Genomic DNA, 19,297 nt, shown 5'->3' on the forward strand with positions numbered 1-19,297 from the left:
CATTTCGATGGGTCCAATCCTCTCTTAACGTTAAACAGTTTTCCATTGGCTTAAGCCGGTTTCAGTATTTAGTTTATAATTAACAAAATACATGAAACATTTATTTACTTTTACTTTATTTAAAGAATCATTTTGTAATCAAATTGATCTTTCCAACTTCTAAAACTAAAGTGTAACAACAAATATACGCCCCAGTATATAATTTTATCGTTTCAAAATTTCTCCATCTCCCTACCCCCTTCCCCTCTCTCTCTCTCTCTCTCTCTCCCTTTATTCGCACCGGTGGGCAGAGGAAGGAAAAGCGAGAGTCAATGACTTAACCTTCACCGTCCAATTATCCGCGCCGGTTGAATGATTTTCCGATCGGTTTGCCCTCGTAGCGAAAGCGATGCAAGTGGTGGTGGTGGTGGTGGTGGGTCCGCATAGGGAATGGAGGCAGAGTGTATTTCCTTTCTCCTGCACCTCGTTTGGAAAATACCGATCGCTCCCGTGGCAATATCCCCCCCCCCCCCCCAGTGTGGTCTACCGAAGCATTATCACTTTCCCATTGGAAAGATAAAGCGAGAGAGGGAGAGAGAGGGATAGTGTAGTTGGCCGCTTCCCTCTTTAGCGCACTTTCTTCAGCTCCTCGTCCGCATTGCGATGGTTCGATCTTTCATTGGCGCTCTCGGTGAAAAGGGGGGAAACATATTTTTTACGTTCGTCGCTATCGTCGACGATCAACTCCACGCTGGATAAAACGTCATCGGCCCCATCGCTGGATCGCTGCTGCTTGCTCATCCAGCTGCTCATCCAGCCACTCACTCAGCCACTCACTCGGCCTGCTTGGGGAGCATACAGTGAGGAGCGCAGATGAGCATTCTCTTTCTCTCAGCGCTGGAAGATCTTCACCATGATCTTCGCCCCATCGCTCTCTCTCCCTATCACTCTCTCTCTCTCTTTCTCTCGCTTTCCGTCCCACTCGTTCCCTTGCGAGAGAGCTGGGCAAAACCGCAAAAGGCATTCGACCGCGCGGAAGGTGAAATAAAATCATCGTCGTAGGTCAGTCACCCGACCGCGGGCCGTGTCCGTCCGTCCGTCAGAGCGAGGGAACGCGCGCCACGTTCGGTAAAATCAAACCGAGAATGAAGGGAAAACGCAAACTAAAAAGCCAGGGGCGAAAATAACAACTTGCCATGAAAACTGTGCTCAGAACGGGCGATAAAAGCAACGAAACGAAAGCAATATACATACAACAACAACAAAAGCAAGAACGAGAACTGGAAACAGCAAAACTCTAAACTGGAGCTCTTTAGTAAGAGGTGGGAAAATTGTGCCTTTTCCAGTGCGTTTTCTTGAGAATGACTTCTTTGCATCGTTCTCGTTCTCCCGGCCTGCCTGCCTGCCTGCTTGCCCCCGGGGGCCATGAGGTGAATGCAAATATACATGAAATCTACAGAAGCGAAGTTGTTGTGGCACTCTGTGCTGCGTAGAGAGTTAGGGGGGAAAGGAAGGAAACGGACAGGGCCCCAGAACGAACCACATATTTCTGCTCCGTGCGTATGCGCGGCGACTGTTTCGGGAAACGAGAACGTGCGTTTTGGGGAGGAATTCTTCTTCCCGTTTTGGGCTCACAAACTGCTTGGGTTTTAGCAGCAATATAGCAGCAGCAGCAGCAGTCGCTTGCCCATCGTGAGGTGTGTTGACCTCTTTGCATTCGTTTCGTTGAACTTGTTTTCCACTTCTTGCTGCTTCTTCTCTTGGTGCGCGGTGATGTTTCTATTGGTCGTTTTCTTGTGCTGCTTTCAAGTTCTTGGTCTGCCTTTAGCAGCAGTGTGTGTGTATGTTTTGTAATTGCGCGTTACTTTTATTCTTTACCGGGGTTGTTTACTCCGGGTTTTCTTTTTCGCTTGCTTTTACATGTTATTTTGTATGTTTTTGCGTCGAAATGAACTGTTTTATACATTTCTTTCTTGTGTTTTGTATGTTGTGCTTTATTTTACCGTTTTGCTAACATACCTTACATTTTTATTGTTCATCTTATAAATAGTATTACATTTTTTTAGATTATTTAAGATTGTTTGTTTATTTGTTAGCTTTGTTTTGTTTATAGAAGATAAATTTAACTATTTTGGAAAACAGTATTTCTTTGTTAAACTAACTTATTCTATAATATCAAAGCATGCTTTGTTCCAAAAGCAAAATAAAATATGTGTAAAAGAAAGTAAACTTGTATAAAGTGAGAATTTACTTGTAACTGTTGCTCATGTTTTTTTCTAGAACAGCAAAGCGAAAGCAAAACAATAAAGTGTAACCGAAAACAACTGAAAAAAGAGATCAAAGAAGCAAACTTCTGCTGCTTCCTGTTGTGTTGTTGCTTTCCTTTGCCGCTCTCTTGATTGCGCTGTACGCTGCCTTTAAATTACGTCCCAACCCAAAAGCACGCACACACGGTGCGATGATTGTCCACGTTCTTTCGGCTTCGATTGCGTAAAAGTGCCCAAAGTGCGCAAAAGGAACATCACCCCCTCACCCTCCTTCTCCTCCTTAACCAAAAGTAAAAAAGCACACACACACACACACACACACACCCCAATTGGGAAGGGAAACAATTGAAAGCGGAGAAAACGTTCGAAAAAGCGAAACAGCAAAAAAATCCGCTCCTCGGCCAGGAGAGGAGACCGTCCAGGGAGAATGTTTTTAAGTTCAAGGCAAAAACGGCCACGACGATGTGTGTGATGGTGCGAATCCATTTGAATATGATTTTGGGGAGGGCAGAATAATGGAAACAAGGAGGAAATAAAAATAGAAAAACAAGAAACGCGCGTTATACGCGTGTATTCTCACTCTCTCTCTCTCTCTCTCCCGCGATCGTGCGCGTATCGCTGCGATTGCGTACGCAAAAATGCGTAAGAGCGTTTCTTGGGAAAAAGAGGGAACATGAAACCACCACCACATCCCAAGTTCGGCCGGGCCTGTCTGTGCTAAGTCGACAATCGACACTGCTATTCGTCTAAGGGGTTTCCGAGACAAATGGCGTGTCGGGTTTATTTATTTCGTGTTTGGAAAGGGTTCGGTTTGGTCGACCCGCCGCGCGAAGTCACCGACTGACCCTGACCTCTTTGGCCGTGCGGCATTTGAAGAAGGAGTGTCCTTTGAAAGTTCCCAAAAATGTATTCCATTCCGCAGTGGGCCATTCAAATGAGCCACTGAAGAAGTCATCCGTAAAAGGGCGTTTGTAAATGTGGAAATGGAACTGGAACTAAATAGAATTGTTCAAAAAACTTACAAGAAAAACTAGAGAAGCACAGAACTAACAAACCATTGCAATAGTTTGATAAAACTAAAAACTAAAACACGAAACGTGCAAAGCACAGTTGGTAACAGATGTAACAAACGCAATCAAAAAGTCACGGCACCGATGAACGTTTCACATGCCATTTATGATCGCCAGTCCAATAAAGTAACAAATCTTTGACGAAACTGTTCGCCGTTAATTAATTCTGAACTGGCCCTGTTGGTGTGCTGTTTGGGGCGTCCAAGAAGCGCAGAGCCGTGCCGAAGAAGCGTGCAAACCCCTTCCCCCCGTTCTCCTTCCTTTCCTCCCCTCCTTTTGCTCCACTTACGCACAGAACTGGCCAACATTGCCGCGGCTGTTGTATGTGTGTGTCTGTGTGCCGCTTTTTCGCTTGCGTCGCATGTTTGCCCTTGAACCTGAAATTCTCGGTTGTTTCTCTCTCTATCTCTCTCTCTTGTTCTCTTGCTTTTCGATGGCTGAAGTTGTGTGTGTGTTCCTCTTTTTTTCGATGGTTAAAAAAGAAAAAAAGAAGCAACAACGAAAAAATGGCGACTTCCAATTTATGTGCGATTTTTTATACATTCTGCTTGTGTGCTGCTTCCTTTTAGTATTGGTGCTGTCTGTCTGATGATGATGATGATGATCATATGGAAGCCGTTACAAGAAGTATGTGTGGACCATTTATTTTGACCAAAAATCATTCTCATCTGTATTCTCACTCGGTCTCTCTGTCTCTCTCTCTCGCTCTTTCTATCTCTTTTGGGAAAATGTTTTGATCATTTTCGGGGTGGTTTGGCAGAATTGTAAGGGGAATCACTGGTTGGGGGATGCTTCTGCGTTGTTTTGTATTTTTAAGCACATCTTCCCCTGCGCTTCATCTCCTTCCGCGCGGTACTTCACCCCGAATCTGTGGGTCGATTAACAGGCCACCTGGCTTCCTCATTTGCTTCATCTCGTTTAATTCAAAGGTTTTTTTATTAGGAGAATCGAAGGATGGATATTATTAGCAAATGGGAGGTGGTGGTAATGGTGGTATGGTGTAGTTCAAAATAAACATAGACTGGCCTTCAGAAAAGCTCAAGTGGCGTTTGTTTTGTAATACATTCTCGCTTGCCCCGTACAGGAAATTGACACCCTTTGGCGATCGCTTTTCTTCCACCCAAGTCTTCGATGTAACCGTTCCTGTTGACTTTCTTGTATTAACTTTAGAACGTTCTTACCACAAAACCAATCAAATTGCACCACTTGTCGGTGTTTGTGCGTGTTTAATTGGAGCACAAGTAGTGAGGTGGTGTGTTTTTTTTGCAACGCCACGGCGCCTTCCTTTTTGCCCTTGAATTCTTTTCGGCCGACACCTTTTTTGGGGTCGGCCGTGCGCGACCCACCCCAGCGGCCCCTGCTCGTCATCTTTACTATGGCCACCACAAGCAGCAAGCGGCCGTCGGTGTGTGTGTGTGTGTGTGTGTTTGGCTGTCGCATTCACCTTCACCTTGTTCTTCGTACAGGAACCGACACCATTCGCGCTTGGGAAGGAAGTTCGCGAAACCGACGAAACCGAAGAAGGTTTTGTGGTTTTGCGTTCTGTTTTTAGGAGAGAAGGGTGTAGAGGGGGGGAGAGCCTGTAGTCCACCATCAACCATCAATTAGAGGGGGGAAGGGGAGCAGAAGAAGTTCTCGGTTTTCGGTGGTCGTTTCGTTTTAATATATGATCGCCTCCAATTGAGATACTTTTGAACGTTCCCTCTCTCGCTCGCTCTCACTCGCTCTTCTGTTGCTCTGTCGCGCGTGTGTGCTGTTTTTTTATGATGCGTTATTGTGTGGCGTTAGCCATGACCGAGCCCTTCACCGGTCGACTACCCCATATTCGCTCTTGCTCGATCGCAGCGCCGGCCTGACCTCAAGAGATGGCGGCGGCGGCGGCGGTCTCTGCACCATTATTCATCTTCAAAAGCGACGACCCTCTCTACTCGCGGTTCTTGTCGCGATGATCCAATAAGTGTGTGTGTGTGTGTGTGTTTTGCACAGGTTTTTGTTGGCCGGTGAAGGCTAGCAGCAGCGCGCTGTTGTGCCAAAAACGGATGACGGCGGATGATGTTTATAACGCAATTTTCGGGTGGGAGAAGGTACGTACGATTTTTGGATGAAGGATTTTTCCGGTTCTCTACCCCTTGCGCGGGGTGAATGAAATGTACAAGGATGGGCTGGTTCATTGATTTGTTCGGAGCAGGTTTTTTGTTATGTTTTAGGTACACTTGTCAAAATTCAATTCTCGATCAATGGTTAGTGAAAATAAAAAGTCTAACGGACAGTGAATCTAATCTGAATTATTTGCAATACTCTGAAATACGTAACGGTCAATTTATGGTTCGAAAACGACAAAAAGCTACATCGAGGCACTCTTTTGAAACACAAAACCTGTTCTATAAACCCATTTTAAAGAAAAAGCATTTAAACTATCAGCAGGAAAAGTGACTGGCTTCCTTCGCCTGATCATGTTGCTTTTCCTTTGCTTCTCCCGTCAAAATCCTCCCACCTTCACATTTTCTCTCCTCTTGCTCTTGCTCCGAGCAAGGGAGGACGAGGCCAGGGGTGAGGAAACTGATCGCCTTCAAACACGGTCACTCACACCGCAATCGCACCGCGCCGCACATTTCATAATACACAAGCACGCGGCTCACACTCACTTGCCAAAGAGCTCGCTCACTCTCGCTCTCACGCGGGCGCTCTCGCGAGGTCTCCTTGCTCCCCCCTACTCAACCGCTCATGACCTTCAATTTTCGACGGCGGCCTGCTTCGACTCGGAACCGGAGCGAGTGAGTGACTTTTATTAACGATTTTCCTTTCATTGGCGTCGGTCGTGTTTTTCGAAGACGCGCGCGCGCTTGCTCTCGACCACCTCGGCCCACCGGGTGGTGTGTGTGTGTGTTGTGTGTGTCTTCCCATAACGCCAAAACACCGCGTGTTGACGGCAACAATTTGGATAAAACGCTCATCATCAGTGCCTCCAGCAAAAGGTGTGAAAGTGTAAAGCAAAAGTGCAAACAAACCAAAAAAAGTTAATCGAGACGAAAGGAGGGAGCATCGCAAACTGATCTGTGACGGGCCTGTGTTCCCTCTGTCTCTTGGCGTGTGTGTATGTGTGTTAATTCGGTTGTTTTGAAAGGTGTAAAAGTGGCGAAAACTCAACGGAAACTCGCTAAAGTTTTCCTCGTATCATTTTATTAGTTAAGTGCTTTGTGATTTGTTTGCGGTCGAGCGCCGAGCAGTGTTTTGAGCATTGGGTTGTGTGTGTGTGTGCATTGCCAAAAGTGCCTCAGGATAACGAGTATTGTTACGCAGAAGGAATATAAGGAGCGAAAGAGTGCGGCGCCTTGGTGCATATTTTCCTACAATTGAATGAAGAAAGCGCCCAAAATTTGGTGCGTTGGCTTGTAGGAATATTGTGTGTGGCGTGTGTGCGTGCTTAAGCTGTCTTACCTTATCTCCCGTGTCTATGTGCGCGTTCGTGTGTGTGGGAGAGGGTAAGTGAAATGTTTTGAAAAAATAAAAACGGCAGAAAGCAAAATATTAAGAAAAGAAAAAATAAATAGTGAAAACGTTCCAATCGTTGTTGCAAACCGGGGCGCCGGAAGAAAGTGGATGGAGCAAAAGTGAAGCGCGCTCTCTCGGCCGTGTGAAGTGAAGCGACGAGGAGTACAAAAAGGTTATATGGCAAAAATGTGTTTCGCCACACGCGCTGGCCGTCTACGGTTTAGTTCGGTTCGGTTCGGTTTGGTGAAAATTGAAAAGTGAAAAGCGCGCACGCCCCCTACCTTCTATCAGTATATCATTCGTCGTTGGGCCCAATCGTAGGCAAACAATAGCGGCAGCGTGCAAATAGGGTAGCCAGAGCCCATCCTTCCCAGAGTGCATATCCGATTCAAGTGTGTCACGCCGTCGATACAAAGCACACGTCCACATCATGCTGTCGGACGGGTATCATCCGGTGGCGCTGCACCACCAGCACCAGCACCACCACTATCAGGTGCCGGCCACTCCGTCCGTGATAAAGGAGAACCATCTTGTGGCAGCCACCACGACAACAGCGACCAGTGCCGCTGCAACGAGCAGCGTGCCGGAGGGTTCGTCGTCTCCTTCCGCCGAGCGGCAGCTGCAGGTGCCGAAAGTGTCTGCCGGTCCGAATCCACCGACCTCACCGCCGGTCATCACGTATCACGCGGTGCACGGTGGCAGCTCCTCCTCCGTCTACACCAGCCACCCGAAGATTCTGCACTCGATGAAGAGCATCTCGGCGGACGTGGTGGCCAGCTCCAAGGCGGAGGATGCGCTCGGGCATCCACACCACCATCCGCATCATCTTCACCACCACCATCACCAGCTGTCGGTGTACGGTCGGGGTGGACCACCACATCAGCAGCTCCAGCACCATCAGCATTCGTCAGGCGTGGTGGTCGTCGTTCCCAAGCAGGAGTCGGCCTCCTCGACCACGGCCGGTGGCGGCGGCAGTCCACCAACGACACCGCCCGTCATTATGGATAACAGTGTGGCCAGCTCGAGCAGCAGCAGCAGCAATGGCAGTGTGAGCGGTGGCGTCAACAACACCTCCACCAGCGGCGGCAGTTCCAGCAGCTGTTCACCCGGCCCGAAAGGCGAGCCGGACTTGAACATAGGTAACCACGTCCAAGATGCGATGGGGGGAAATGTAGAAGGAAAACGCGCTCCCAAAATTGAAACTATCGTACAAAATTAGCAATTGTAATGTGTTGCCTTACCCCCGTAATTCGGATGCAAATTCCACGTGTTTGCCACCCCTTAGACTAGCCTGTACAGGGAAAGTAAAACTGCAGCTGTGTCGAAATGGTGTCAAGTTCAGTTACACTTCACGAGAGTGAAAGAGAGAGAGGGTAAAAGAGTGCTCTTTGAGTGATCTAGAGCATAAAACAGGAGCCAGGATATATGCTGAAAGATGACGTAGACACGTAGGGTGATAATTATGCGTGACGCGCATATTCACCTGACGTGGCTTTTCGGTGGCCCTCAATTCATAACTTTTAATTGACCTTCTTTTGGTTTTTGTGCAGTTGCATACGAGCCGAGCCGTCTTTCCCCTATTAGCGAGCGTTTAACAAAAAAAAGTCCCCCTTTAATAGAGCGCATAACACGCTCTAGAACGCAGCGGGGAAGAACGGAAGCGGAGGCACCCCTATGTGTGCAACTGTACATCGCACATGTGTTGTTGACCTTTTTTTGTGTCGCTGTACCCTTCGCTAGAAGCGAGCAGCATAAAAAAATATGTCTAGAATGCGATCCTGCATGATGGCGCTTGAGAGACAGAGGGAGAGCGAGCAAGAGAGAGAGAGAGAGAGAGCGAAATAGGGAAGCATACAAGTGGATGTGTGGCTGTGTGTGGGTTTGGAAATAGTGGTGAAAAACCAGCACACGGTCAAAACAGTACATTGCCCTTCATGCTCTCACACGCTCTCCTCTGTCTCTCGCTCTCATCTCACTCACGATGGTCGCTCACCGCTCGCAGCATGCCATCTCGCTCGGGTTTGCTCACTGCGAAAGTGCGTGTGCCGTGAGCTCCTTTCTCACTATGGAACTCACGTGAGTGAGTGATGGGAGAAGAAACCAAAAGGCTCCTTTGGTTCGCGTGCGATAGAAAAAGATGTCCTACTCTCTTTCGCACTCCCACCATGATAGAAGGAAGCATAAATTGTGAGTACCCTATGGGGTGGTGCGCCTTTTTTTCTAATAGGAAACACTATAATGCTCCCTATGGAAGGTGGAGAGTGAAGAGCATGAAGAATTCCTCTTACCCTCACCCCCGTCCAGTCCCAACCGGAGCAGCTCACCACTGGGGCCGCTTTGCTCACTCGCACTCTGTGCCGCTTTGAAGCTGGTTCCGGGTGGCGGTGTGTGAAGGTGTGTGGCGCCGCTGGACCCGGATGGTGGCGGGCGGTGCGGTGTGGGCCTCACGCGCGCCATGTGCGCGCCTTTTTCATGCCAATGCCCTCGCTGCCGCAAGTCGTTGACCTTTTTTCCGTTTCACATCGCATTCTCGGTGCGATGCGGGGTCGTCGTCGCTTTAGTCGTCGTCGTCCGCCGTCGTACGGTTGGGTGCTGTTGCTGGCTTGCAGTAAAGTAGGGAGTTTGTTGCAGTTTGGCAGCGTGCGTTTCATTTATTAACTTGTAAACTCTCTCTCTGTGTGTAAAATCTGCATGTGATGGAAACGCTGGATGTGTGTTGCTTAATTGTGTACAATTAACTCCTACAACAGCAACACTGTTTGCACAACACTGCACAACCCACCGAGGTCTCAAGTGCAGCAGTTTTTAATTGGGTTTTGCTCACGTGTTTGCACCGATAACCTACAATTGCCTGCACAATGTAGCACAAAAAACACGCTTTAATATAAATTTGCTAGCGGCTTGCAGCAAATGCTCAAATCTCTCACTCGCCGCCGACGCCGCTAGTAGTGAGAAACCTTGAAATCGCTCGCTTGAGCACGTGAGCACGCAGTGAGTGGCTCACAGTGAGCGGCACTTGCAGAAATGCGCCTAAATGTCTGCAATCAGCGCAGCATGCGGCTAGATTGAGCCCCGAGTTTATGGAGGCAGGTGATGGATTTGTTGAAGGTTTTGGTTTGTACTTGAGATAAGGCCTGCATGGAAATATGTTACGCGCTTGTTGGTTGATTCGTTGCAATATATTTTCTTTATTTTATTCAAAATAAGGAATAGTTTTAATTTTATTCGCTCCATTACAACCATTTTAAGACATTTTAAATATTTTAAACATACGAAGCTCTTGTTTCAACGATTCCCCCTCTGCAACCTTCAACAATTGCGGGCGTTGAAATTGAACCAAATCAACAAAAGGACGGAGAAAGTGGTGGCACCCTCGCTACTGCAAACAAAACAAAACAAAAAACCCAAAACTGCTCCGAAAGAGGAAGCACACGATGCATTAATTCGTCGACCTAAGATTTCGCTTTCACCCGCACAAGCGACGAAAAGAAATCCTCAAACAAAACACGCGAGGGTGACCTCCTCCCCGTTCACCCTCTGTTTCCGCGGGCGTTTCGTGGTGTTCGAGAAAGTAATGGAATGGGTAGAGTAGGCTCGAAAAAAACTCGCGCACGAAAGACAAGATAGAGGGTGAACTAAAAGGGACCGATTCCGCCCGAACGGTGCCCTTTGTGCCCGCAGAGGGTGCGCTTTTACCTCATGACCTAGACAACGCTGGCTCACCATAGAAGCGCAGCCTAACGTTCCAAAAGTCGCCCTCCTCATCGGCCCTTCTCGCTTGCACCTTCTGCTGAAAAAAAGAAAAAAAAGAAACAAACAAACCAACCCGATGCAGCATAGTTCCGGCTCTGGGCGTGCGTGCGCCCGCTCACACCCGAAGAAAAGAAGGGAAGAAAAGGGTCCGTTGACCTCGAAGTCGCTCGAAATCGGGCGTGTGTGTTGCGGTGTGGAGCGGTGGAAGCGGGACGAACGCTTGTCTGTTTATTTTCGAGCACAGCAGCAACGATAATGGAAGAGGCGAAGAAGCTGTGCGCCATGCTTCTTCCCTATGCCCATCTCCCTCCACGAGGATGTTATGTTTAGCGGGCTGGGTCAACGAACCTGTTTCCCTGTTTTCTTCGCTCGGTCGTGTCAAATCGTTTCGAAATTTCGGAACCAAAGCAGCAGCAGCAGCAAGAGTTGTGAAGCTGAAAGTGAAAACGGTCCGTCGTGTGTACACACTTTCTTTCCATTCCATTTTCTCCCGGTACGATGAACCCCGGGGTTTTTGAAAGTGTGTGACTCTCACCCCCTTCGGCCCTCGTCTCGTGACGCCGAGTCACGTGAGGCTGTATGGTCGTAGACGAAAGAGGCAGAGAAAGGAGCACCGAGTGGCACGATTTCTATGTTAGCAAGCGCGAAAAATCAATCCATGTCTTGGCACATATAAATTACCATACCCAGAGGAGAGGGCCTCAGATGTATGCTGGCGAAGTAATCTGAGGATCTAAGTGCTGTTGGGTGATCTTTATTATTCGAGATGATTTCGTAGTTCAAAGGGATTGAAGATCTTGAAGACGAAACGCTCTTTGTCGTCTGGCGTTAATGTTCAATTTCGGAAGAACTTGAGAGGAGAGACCATTACCCTCAATGTAGTTTGCTAATCAGAGATTCATTTCCATCCCTTCAGTTAACCCCGTTTTTTGCAGTCGGTTAAGATGGGTACTAACACCCTATTGAGTGACATCGATCGGCACTGAAAAGCAACGAAAAGTCTTGCCAGAGAGGCAGCAGACGGTGGAGGTGTGGAAACTTTTACTTTTCACTTTCATCGCGGCCCCCCGGCTGGTGGCCGTTGAACCTGTTTCTCCCGGCTGGATGACGACGGTGCTGGAGGTGATAGTTTCCAATTCCGTCTCCTTCTCGTATCGACTCGGCGTGATGTCGTCGTCTGTGGCGTCTGTGTCGTCTAGCCGGTATAAAATTAAGCATCCTCCAATTGGAGATACTCGGTTGGACAGAGGGCGGCTCTCCTGCACTCCGGCCATCTTCCTCGTAGTGCCATCACACTTGCCGCAGTAGTTTGAGATTTGTCTTGCGAGTCTTGCTCTCTATTCCTTGCTTCAATTCCCTCATCTCGAAGCAGTCGGGGTAAAGCATCGTTTTAAAGAGCTGACTGCTGTACGTCCGTGTACACCCCATCTCAAGCAATTTCGAAACATACGCATAACGACCTCAAGTCACTCGCCCAACTCACACAGCGCAAGCGAAGAAGGACGCAACAGCGGCGGGGTGGTTCGCCTTCGAGCGTTCGCATGCAGCCGCATAATTCGAGCACTGGGTTAACGAACTTCGTAGTAGGCTAGTTGGGGTTGGCAATGGTGATGGTGATGGTGGTGGTAGTTTCGTGCGTGTGTCTGTAGTAACATAGTCACCGTTCACCCACCGCCAACCCGCCCGCTTCTCCCTCCACTCGAGGACATGATTTCGAATTTATTCGCCGGTCGGCAGGGACTGTGCATAATGCTCTCACGGCCCGCTTGCTTGCCCGCTCTCTGCCGCCAGTGTTGGCCTTTTGGGGCGAGTTCAACGAACTCTCGCACCGCAATAATAAGCGGGGTTTGGGCGAGAAAGTGTTCACACACAAGTGCGATCGAGGGCGGAAAGTGAAACTTCATCACATCCTCCCAAGGCGCGCGCGCGGCGTTTGTGTGTGATTCGGGCGAGGCGTGCTCCATCGTACTCCGTGGCACGTGGTGTGTGCCATTTGAATGCAATTTTTTTTCAGGGTGGGGAAAGGGGGGGGGGATGTTTGATGGAGCATATTGCGCCTGTCTTCTCGCTCGGTTCGGTTCCCCAATGCTCTACTGCGCTGCTCTATGGTTTAATGACCTTTTTCTCATCACATTTTATGGAAATGTATGGAAATGGAAATCTCCGGCAGCAATCGATGTAGTTGTTTTTTGTGGGTTACTGTTCCTTTACCACGTGGTAAGACAGATGATTGAATTAAATTCGACATCTATGAAAATTACGAAATTTTTCGAAGAGATTGATTGAAGATTGGGACTTTTGTTGTGAAGATATCAAGCAACTCAATGCGCCTCAATGCCCAAACTTTTTTGGGATTCTTGTTCCACATTTAAACGCTCTCAACAACCATGTGGAAACCACAACTGTGCACACACTTTGTAGACCCTTTTTCTTTGCACTTCTCTTGCAAGCGACCCCATTTCGTCTCCCGCAGCCCGTGTGAGTAATCCCTAGCGATGACAAATCCCAAGTCGCACTCCGCGCGGTCGGGATGAGGATTTTGATGTCTGAAGTGCGCACAGGAGGAGGCAGCACACAAAGCGCACGAGCTGTCACGTGCATTCGGGCAGATCGAGCAGAACACCTGCTTGACTGCTTGTGCAAACAGCTTCAGCCTGCCCATGTTTGCGGTCTTATCGCTTGCGCTTCGGCTTATCAGGGACACGGGAGTGCATGTGTGCGACCCCGATCGGGGAGAAGTGTGTCGAGTTGCTCTTTGGAGTAAAGCTGTCATCCGGGTCAGCTAAAGCTTGGCGGAAGTGATGGAATGGATTCGAGATAGTTTGATAAAGGAATCGATAATGTTTGATGATCGTCTTCCCGTGCTTAAAGAGCAACTGCTCCTCGCTTTTACTTCCATTGATTTTGCTATTTACCTTTGGAGGAAGTCATTCACCTTCCGAGCTGGTGGCGAAAGACTCCACACACACAAAAAAAGGGAAAGTGTGGGCCAAATCCCCACCGATTTCACTCCCACTGCTGCCCTGCCATTCAATTAACGAGCCTCCCCCCGCCCCCCTCCTTCCCAACCCTCATTTGTGTTCGCCTGAACCAGTTCCCGGGGGTGGCCTCGTTGTTCGTGAGATGCGCGTCCTCCGGGGGTGGTACGCCTCACCACCCACCTCCCTTGTTGTGCCCCTACATCAACCCCCCGAAGATTAACAGCCACAGCCCGAAAAAGAGCTTTCGCTTTCGGTGCTTCCCGTGTCTATGATATTGTGCACGTCCGTGTGCGCGGGTCATTCAACCGTCGCCGTAGACAGCAAGCCAAAGGAAACGCATTTCTCTTTCGCTCTTTCTATCTCTCGCACACACACACACACGGACAGCGCAAACTGTCTGCTTTTTTGTGTTTGTGTGCCTGATAATCAGTGAAAGTGAAACTATCCCCCCCCCCTCACTCCTGCCTCATTCGCTTCGATTGGTGGTTTCACTTGGAAAAAGAAAGTGCACGATGGAACGATGGAAAAAAGGCACACAAACACAGAGAGCGAAGAGATACTTTGGATCCGCCACCATTGGGCACACCACCGCACACACCGTGTTGCTGCTGCTCTCGGTCACGCGGACTCCGAAACGTAACGTAGCACGAAAAATGAACCGAATACGGAACGGCGGAAGCCAATCCACACCTGGAGGAGGAGGAGGAGGAGAAGGAGGAGGTTGTTGGGAAAAGAAAGTCACTAACCCCTCTCGGGCTGGCTGGCGGGAGCTGAAGAGCTGAGAGCTTGTTTTCGATGTGTTGCAGCCGCGCATAGCAAGCCTTGGTTGAATGATACAAAATAACAGCAAATGTGGGGCTTCATCGTGGGCAGTTGGAGTTTCTTGGTAACAAAAAAAGAGCACAAAAAGAGAAAAAAAACACATGAAGATAGAAAAGAAAAATAGAAGTTTAGAGTAGAAGAGAAAAGTAGAAGAGAAGAGTAGAAGATTAGAGTAGAAGAGAACAGTAGAAGAGAAGAGTAGAAAAGAAGAGTAGAAAAGAAGAGTAGAATAGAAAAGTAGAAAAGATGAGAAAAACACAAAATACACGTGAATAGTTAAAAACGATATGACGATAACGTCTCTAAACACAAAAAATTGCATTATTTGTTTGCTTAGTTTCGTTTCCTATTCTTTTCGTTTGATATTTTATCTCTTTTTATCTTTTATTTTATACTATAGTGTTCTGGTTTTACTGTTTACTGGTTACTGTTTATTATGTTTATTGAGAGTTATCTTCTTTCTTCTATATTTTTACTCATTGTGTTTCTTACTTTTAAGCTACTTATTCAATAAGCTGAACTTAATGCACTCGTTTTCTCATTTTATCATTTATATGGAGCTCTCGTTTTATGTACCCTCCTCCGAATGGTGGCTTTAAAAGCACAACCCTGCACTGCTCGCCCCCTTACTAACCGCCTTTACAAGCGCTCATTACAAAACCTTCCCGCTCGTTATTATGAACACTTAAATCTAATGAAAACAAAACCGCGCGACTCGCTTTCTCGCCCAACTCCTACTTGCACTCTTCGCTGGTGCAATAGAGCGGCTGAGCTTACCTCCCCCCCAGTACCTTGGCGAGTTGGAAAGCATTTCTTTTCGAATGCTTTCGGTTTCGTCGCTTACCTTTTTTTTTGGTTTAATATTCAAAAGTCGATTAGAGACGAAACACACAAACGTACATGGAAGCCGGACGCGCGCTACTGCTGACCGTGTTTGTGTGTGTGCTTTGGTTTCATTATACAACGATTGTATAATTACACACAACTCGTGCCAGGGGGGGGGGGGATTTTACCCTATCTATCTTTCCTGGTGTGCTTTTATTATGGGTGTGTTGGTCGATCATCGTGCTTGGGGCGGTTTTGTTTTGCTTTATGTTTTCGCAACAACAAAAAAAAAAAAACGCTCTCGATCGGTTCGGATGCTCGTCATTAGCAACTTTCTCCACACTCCCGAGCCAGCCGCGCACGGACGTTGACCGCTTCGAGCTCGCGGCCCGAAGTGTTTCTCCCTTGCCGCGTCCCGGAAAAGTCGCATTTATGTAAACGCTTGCGTTATGGCACTCCATCACACGATTGATCGACCAGGAGGGGGGGGGGGGGGTTAACACGTACACCCCGCGCGTTGCCTGTACGGACAAACTATATGGGTCACTGGGGGATAAAGAGCGTTGACGTGTGGGCCACTGATAAGCGAAAAGGAAAACAAATTGACCACATCATCCTCCCAGTTGCCGGACGATCACACAAGCACACACACACACACGACCCTGCACAAAAGAAATATGCGTCACTGTCCAATTTTGTGGGCCGAAAACAAAAACGGGCCACTCGCTTATCATCACTTCGGCGGGGGGAGAACCATAAGATAAACGGACGAGTTCAGTGGCCTTCACCCGCTTTTCTTATCGGTCATTTGGGGTTTCGAAGGAGGCGGGGGTTTGGGCTCAGATAGTGGAAAGAATTGCAACTAACTGCTTTTGTTACCCCCTTTCTTCTTTTTTTCCAGAATTCGATGGCACAACCGTCCTGTGCCGTGTGTGCGGTGATAAGGCGTCCGGTTTCCATTATGGCGTCCATTCGTGCGAAGGATGCAAGGTAAGTGTCTTGTAACATTGTACCATGTAATGTAGAAATTCATAGAAAGAAAAGGAAATTGTGATCAAATATTCTTCGAAAAAACTGCAATCGAATTCAAAGGAAAAGATCTAGAAATAATGCTTAGAAATAGGAAAGAAACATCTAGAAATTCCCTCACAAAGCTGCAACTCAACCTCGGCGCTTGTGCAAGGTTAGAGACGTGGACGGCGGGTTGTACGGTTCATAAATTTCCAACAGGAAATGGCCTCCAATTGGAACCTTCCTGCAAGACCATGAAAAGTGTAAAATATTGAAGAGTGTTGTGACCTCAATCTCATGGAGAAACAAAGCCCCCCAAAAAAAGGCTTCACGCCTAGACCGCAATGAGGAAATCGTCGGTCATCCATCCATCGGTGGTCACGAACCTTCCAAGCGCACTTTGTGTGTATACCGCGAGTTATTGCTGCAGGAAAGGTTCATTCACTTTTTTTGGGGTGGCCGCACACCGAGCCGAGGTTTCATAAATTGAACCTTTCATCCTACCCCTCTTCGTCTCATTCTTGCGCGCTAAAGAATACAACAGAGGCTACACACAGAAGCCATTCACCTTCGAAACACGTCGCTGCGGGAGAAAGCTTCTCGTGGGCGCTCCGGAAGCGCGCGCGGGCTCACACCGTTCAGTAACCTTTTTTGTGGCTTTTTTTTTGTGGTGTGTTCTGCCATTCGGAAGTGGGGGCGGGAAAAGGGTAAAGAAAGAACAGTTTTGCTAAGGGAAGATTTAGAACGGCCGAAAGCAATGTGCCTAGAACGAGTGAGAGAATAGAAGAAGCATAGAAAAAAAAGGCCGATAATCATTGCGAAAGGAAAGCATAAAACAGAAGCATAACTGGACAGTTGGAAGAAGAAAATAGAAGTAGCTGAGAAAAGCAGAAGCAAGAAGAAACAACGATCTAAAAATAGCTTCTTGTAACAAACAAGTAATAGAGAATTGAAGAGCGCGAACCCTAAAGATAAGAAAAAAAAACAAGTGCGCAAGAAGAAAAAGGCGAAAGAAAAGAATGAGTTGCAGAACGAAAGAGTTGAGAAAATGATGAACAAAAAGAACGTGATGCTTCTTAGTGCCAGGCAGCAGAGAAGAAACTAACCAAACCAGAATAACAGCTGCTTCTGGACGGTGGTGGGTGGGTTGCCTCTCTTGCCGTTTCTTCCTCTGGTCAGCTGTGGCAGGCAGGCCAGGGGAGCCTGGCCGCTCCACAGCAAAAAGGTTAGTGACCCAAAACGCATCTCTCCCCGTTGAAGGTGTACGTGTACGTGGCCTCACTAATGGTGTCATGGTGGAAATGCGCGACCCGAAAGAAGAAGAGAAAAAAAAACACCCTGGGCAGAAGGGAGAGAACGATACATGATTGGCTATTGTTTACCATTCTCGCCCGGGTTGGTTCTATCGTATGGTTGGTAGCGGCTGTAACTGTTGTGTTGGGAATGGACACACGCTTCATGCAGTTCATAACGACGCAACAAGCGACGAACGCTACAGCCCGCGCATAAGACATGCAACCGTGCAAGGCGTCCCTCTGCAAGCTGGGAAGGTCTTTAGAAAGGAGAGGGCCTGCGGTGGCATTGACACGGCTCTTGGAAAACGGCGTGAGAGGCGTGCAAGAGGCCGATAAACTTCATTGATCGGTCAATGACTGTGGTGTTGGTAAGGCCCAACGTCGTCGCCTCTAGAACAGCCGGCGCGGAGTTGGAATAACTGAAGAGGCAAGCAGAATGTGAAGAGAACCGGTCCACTTGCGAGCATTCTGTTACATCGCGCTAATGCTCTGTGTGTCCGAGTTTGGAGTTGGAACTTTGAAGCCAGCTTGAAGTTACTTCACACACTCACTGTAAGCTCCTTAGCTCTTACCCTTGAAAGACGCTGCTAGTGACGGTGAAACTGGCTCGATTTGACATTTCAACCTCCCCACACGACTCGATCAGCCCGACATTGGATGCGTCCAGTGACCCCTGATTGAATTGCACCCTCGCGAGCTTTGGTGAGCTTTTTGGTGCTTTCTAGAATCTGCACGCTCTCGCCCTCTTTTTCGCTCTTACGACGTTCACTTGCGTCAAAGCTTGCTCTGTTCTTAGTATCTAAGAATCATTCTCTCTCTCTCTCTCTCTCTCTCTCTCTCTCTCTCTCTATTTCTCTGGTTCTCTTTGCCTCTCATTCGTGAGTGTCGATGGCCTTTAGCTGGGTGAGTTTATTGACTTCTTCGCCGCGCTCTTTTCTACGCCTCCGGGCCACGGCCTCGCTTTTCTCGCTCGCACTCGAGCGGGGCCCACACAATTGGCCACACTATCTCACCACCAAACCTTGGCAAGCGAACGGTTTCGTAAGCTCTCTCTCTCTCTCTCCCTCGCCACTAGTATATGTCCTTGAAAGTCAAGTCGCTCGCTGCCTGTGAGTCGCCAAAGTTGCGTGAATTCTTGTTTGCCCGGGATGCTTCCGACGCAGGCAGAAAGGTGCGCGGTGCGGTGTGTTGCAATGTTGTACTGCTCAGGCAGCCCGCACACTCTGCAGCATAACTCTCCGATGTGGCGCAGAGTGAACGAGACAAAGAGAGATAAAGAGAGAGAGAGAGAGAGAGTGAGCAAAGCGGTGCATAGTTTATGTGGACGGAATTTCGTCGCTTGCGGCCGCGGGCGCGCTTTTGCTCGCTTGCTCGCGCGCGGAGAGCAAAATCCTTTCGAATTTCAATTTCTAGTACAAGGGCACAACATTTGTTGTATTTGTGTGTGTGCTGTGTTAATAATTATGAGTGGAAGGGTTTTTTTTTGTTGGTGCTGCTGTTGAGAAGAGGTCCCCGCTGCGGAGTGAGTTGGTCTTGAAGCGGCGTGAGGTTGTTGAACTTATCGGTTTGCAACCTTGTAGAGCCGCGAACCACCTGGCCTGGTGTGACCTAGTTCCTTGCTCCCTTCACCCTTTCACCCACACCAGCGCGTAAGGCGAAACGCGTCGGTGTAAGCAACGAACCCGCCCCCAAAAGTTCCAAAAACGCTTCTTCCACGATGTCCTGCGAGGTGTTTGTTGGTAAAGGGTTAGGCAAAACCAAATTTCGAAAAGCAGCAACACACTGCTGACAGCTGACACACG

At 48.3% G+C, this 19,297-nt stretch overlaps 1 protein-coding gene across 7 annotated transcripts in view; it reads left to right on the forward strand.

The window, feature by feature from the left end:
- Positions 1–19,297, forward strand: part of LOC121599649 (ecdysone-inducible protein E75) — a 90,019-nt gene that overhangs the window by 26,920 nt on the left and 43,802 nt on the right. For 6 of the 7 annotated variants that reach the window (XM_041927627.1, XM_041927626.1, XM_041927630.1 and 3 more), the window contains exon 3: positions 16,091–16,179. In XM_041927627.1, coding sequence (XP_041783561.1) covers positions 16,091–16,179 — 89 coding nt within the window. Of the gene's footprint in view, positions 1–5,965; positions 7,948–16,090; positions 16,180–19,297 lie in introns of those variants that run through there. The other variant, XM_041927633.1, reaches the window with a different exon arrangement.

This window comes from Anopheles merus, chromosome 3L (genome assembly GCF_017562075.2).
Source record: "Anopheles merus strain MAF chromosome 3L, AmerM5.1, whole genome shotgun sequence".
Taxonomy (NCBI): domain Eukaryota; kingdom Metazoa; phylum Arthropoda; class Insecta; order Diptera; family Culicidae; genus Anopheles; species Anopheles merus.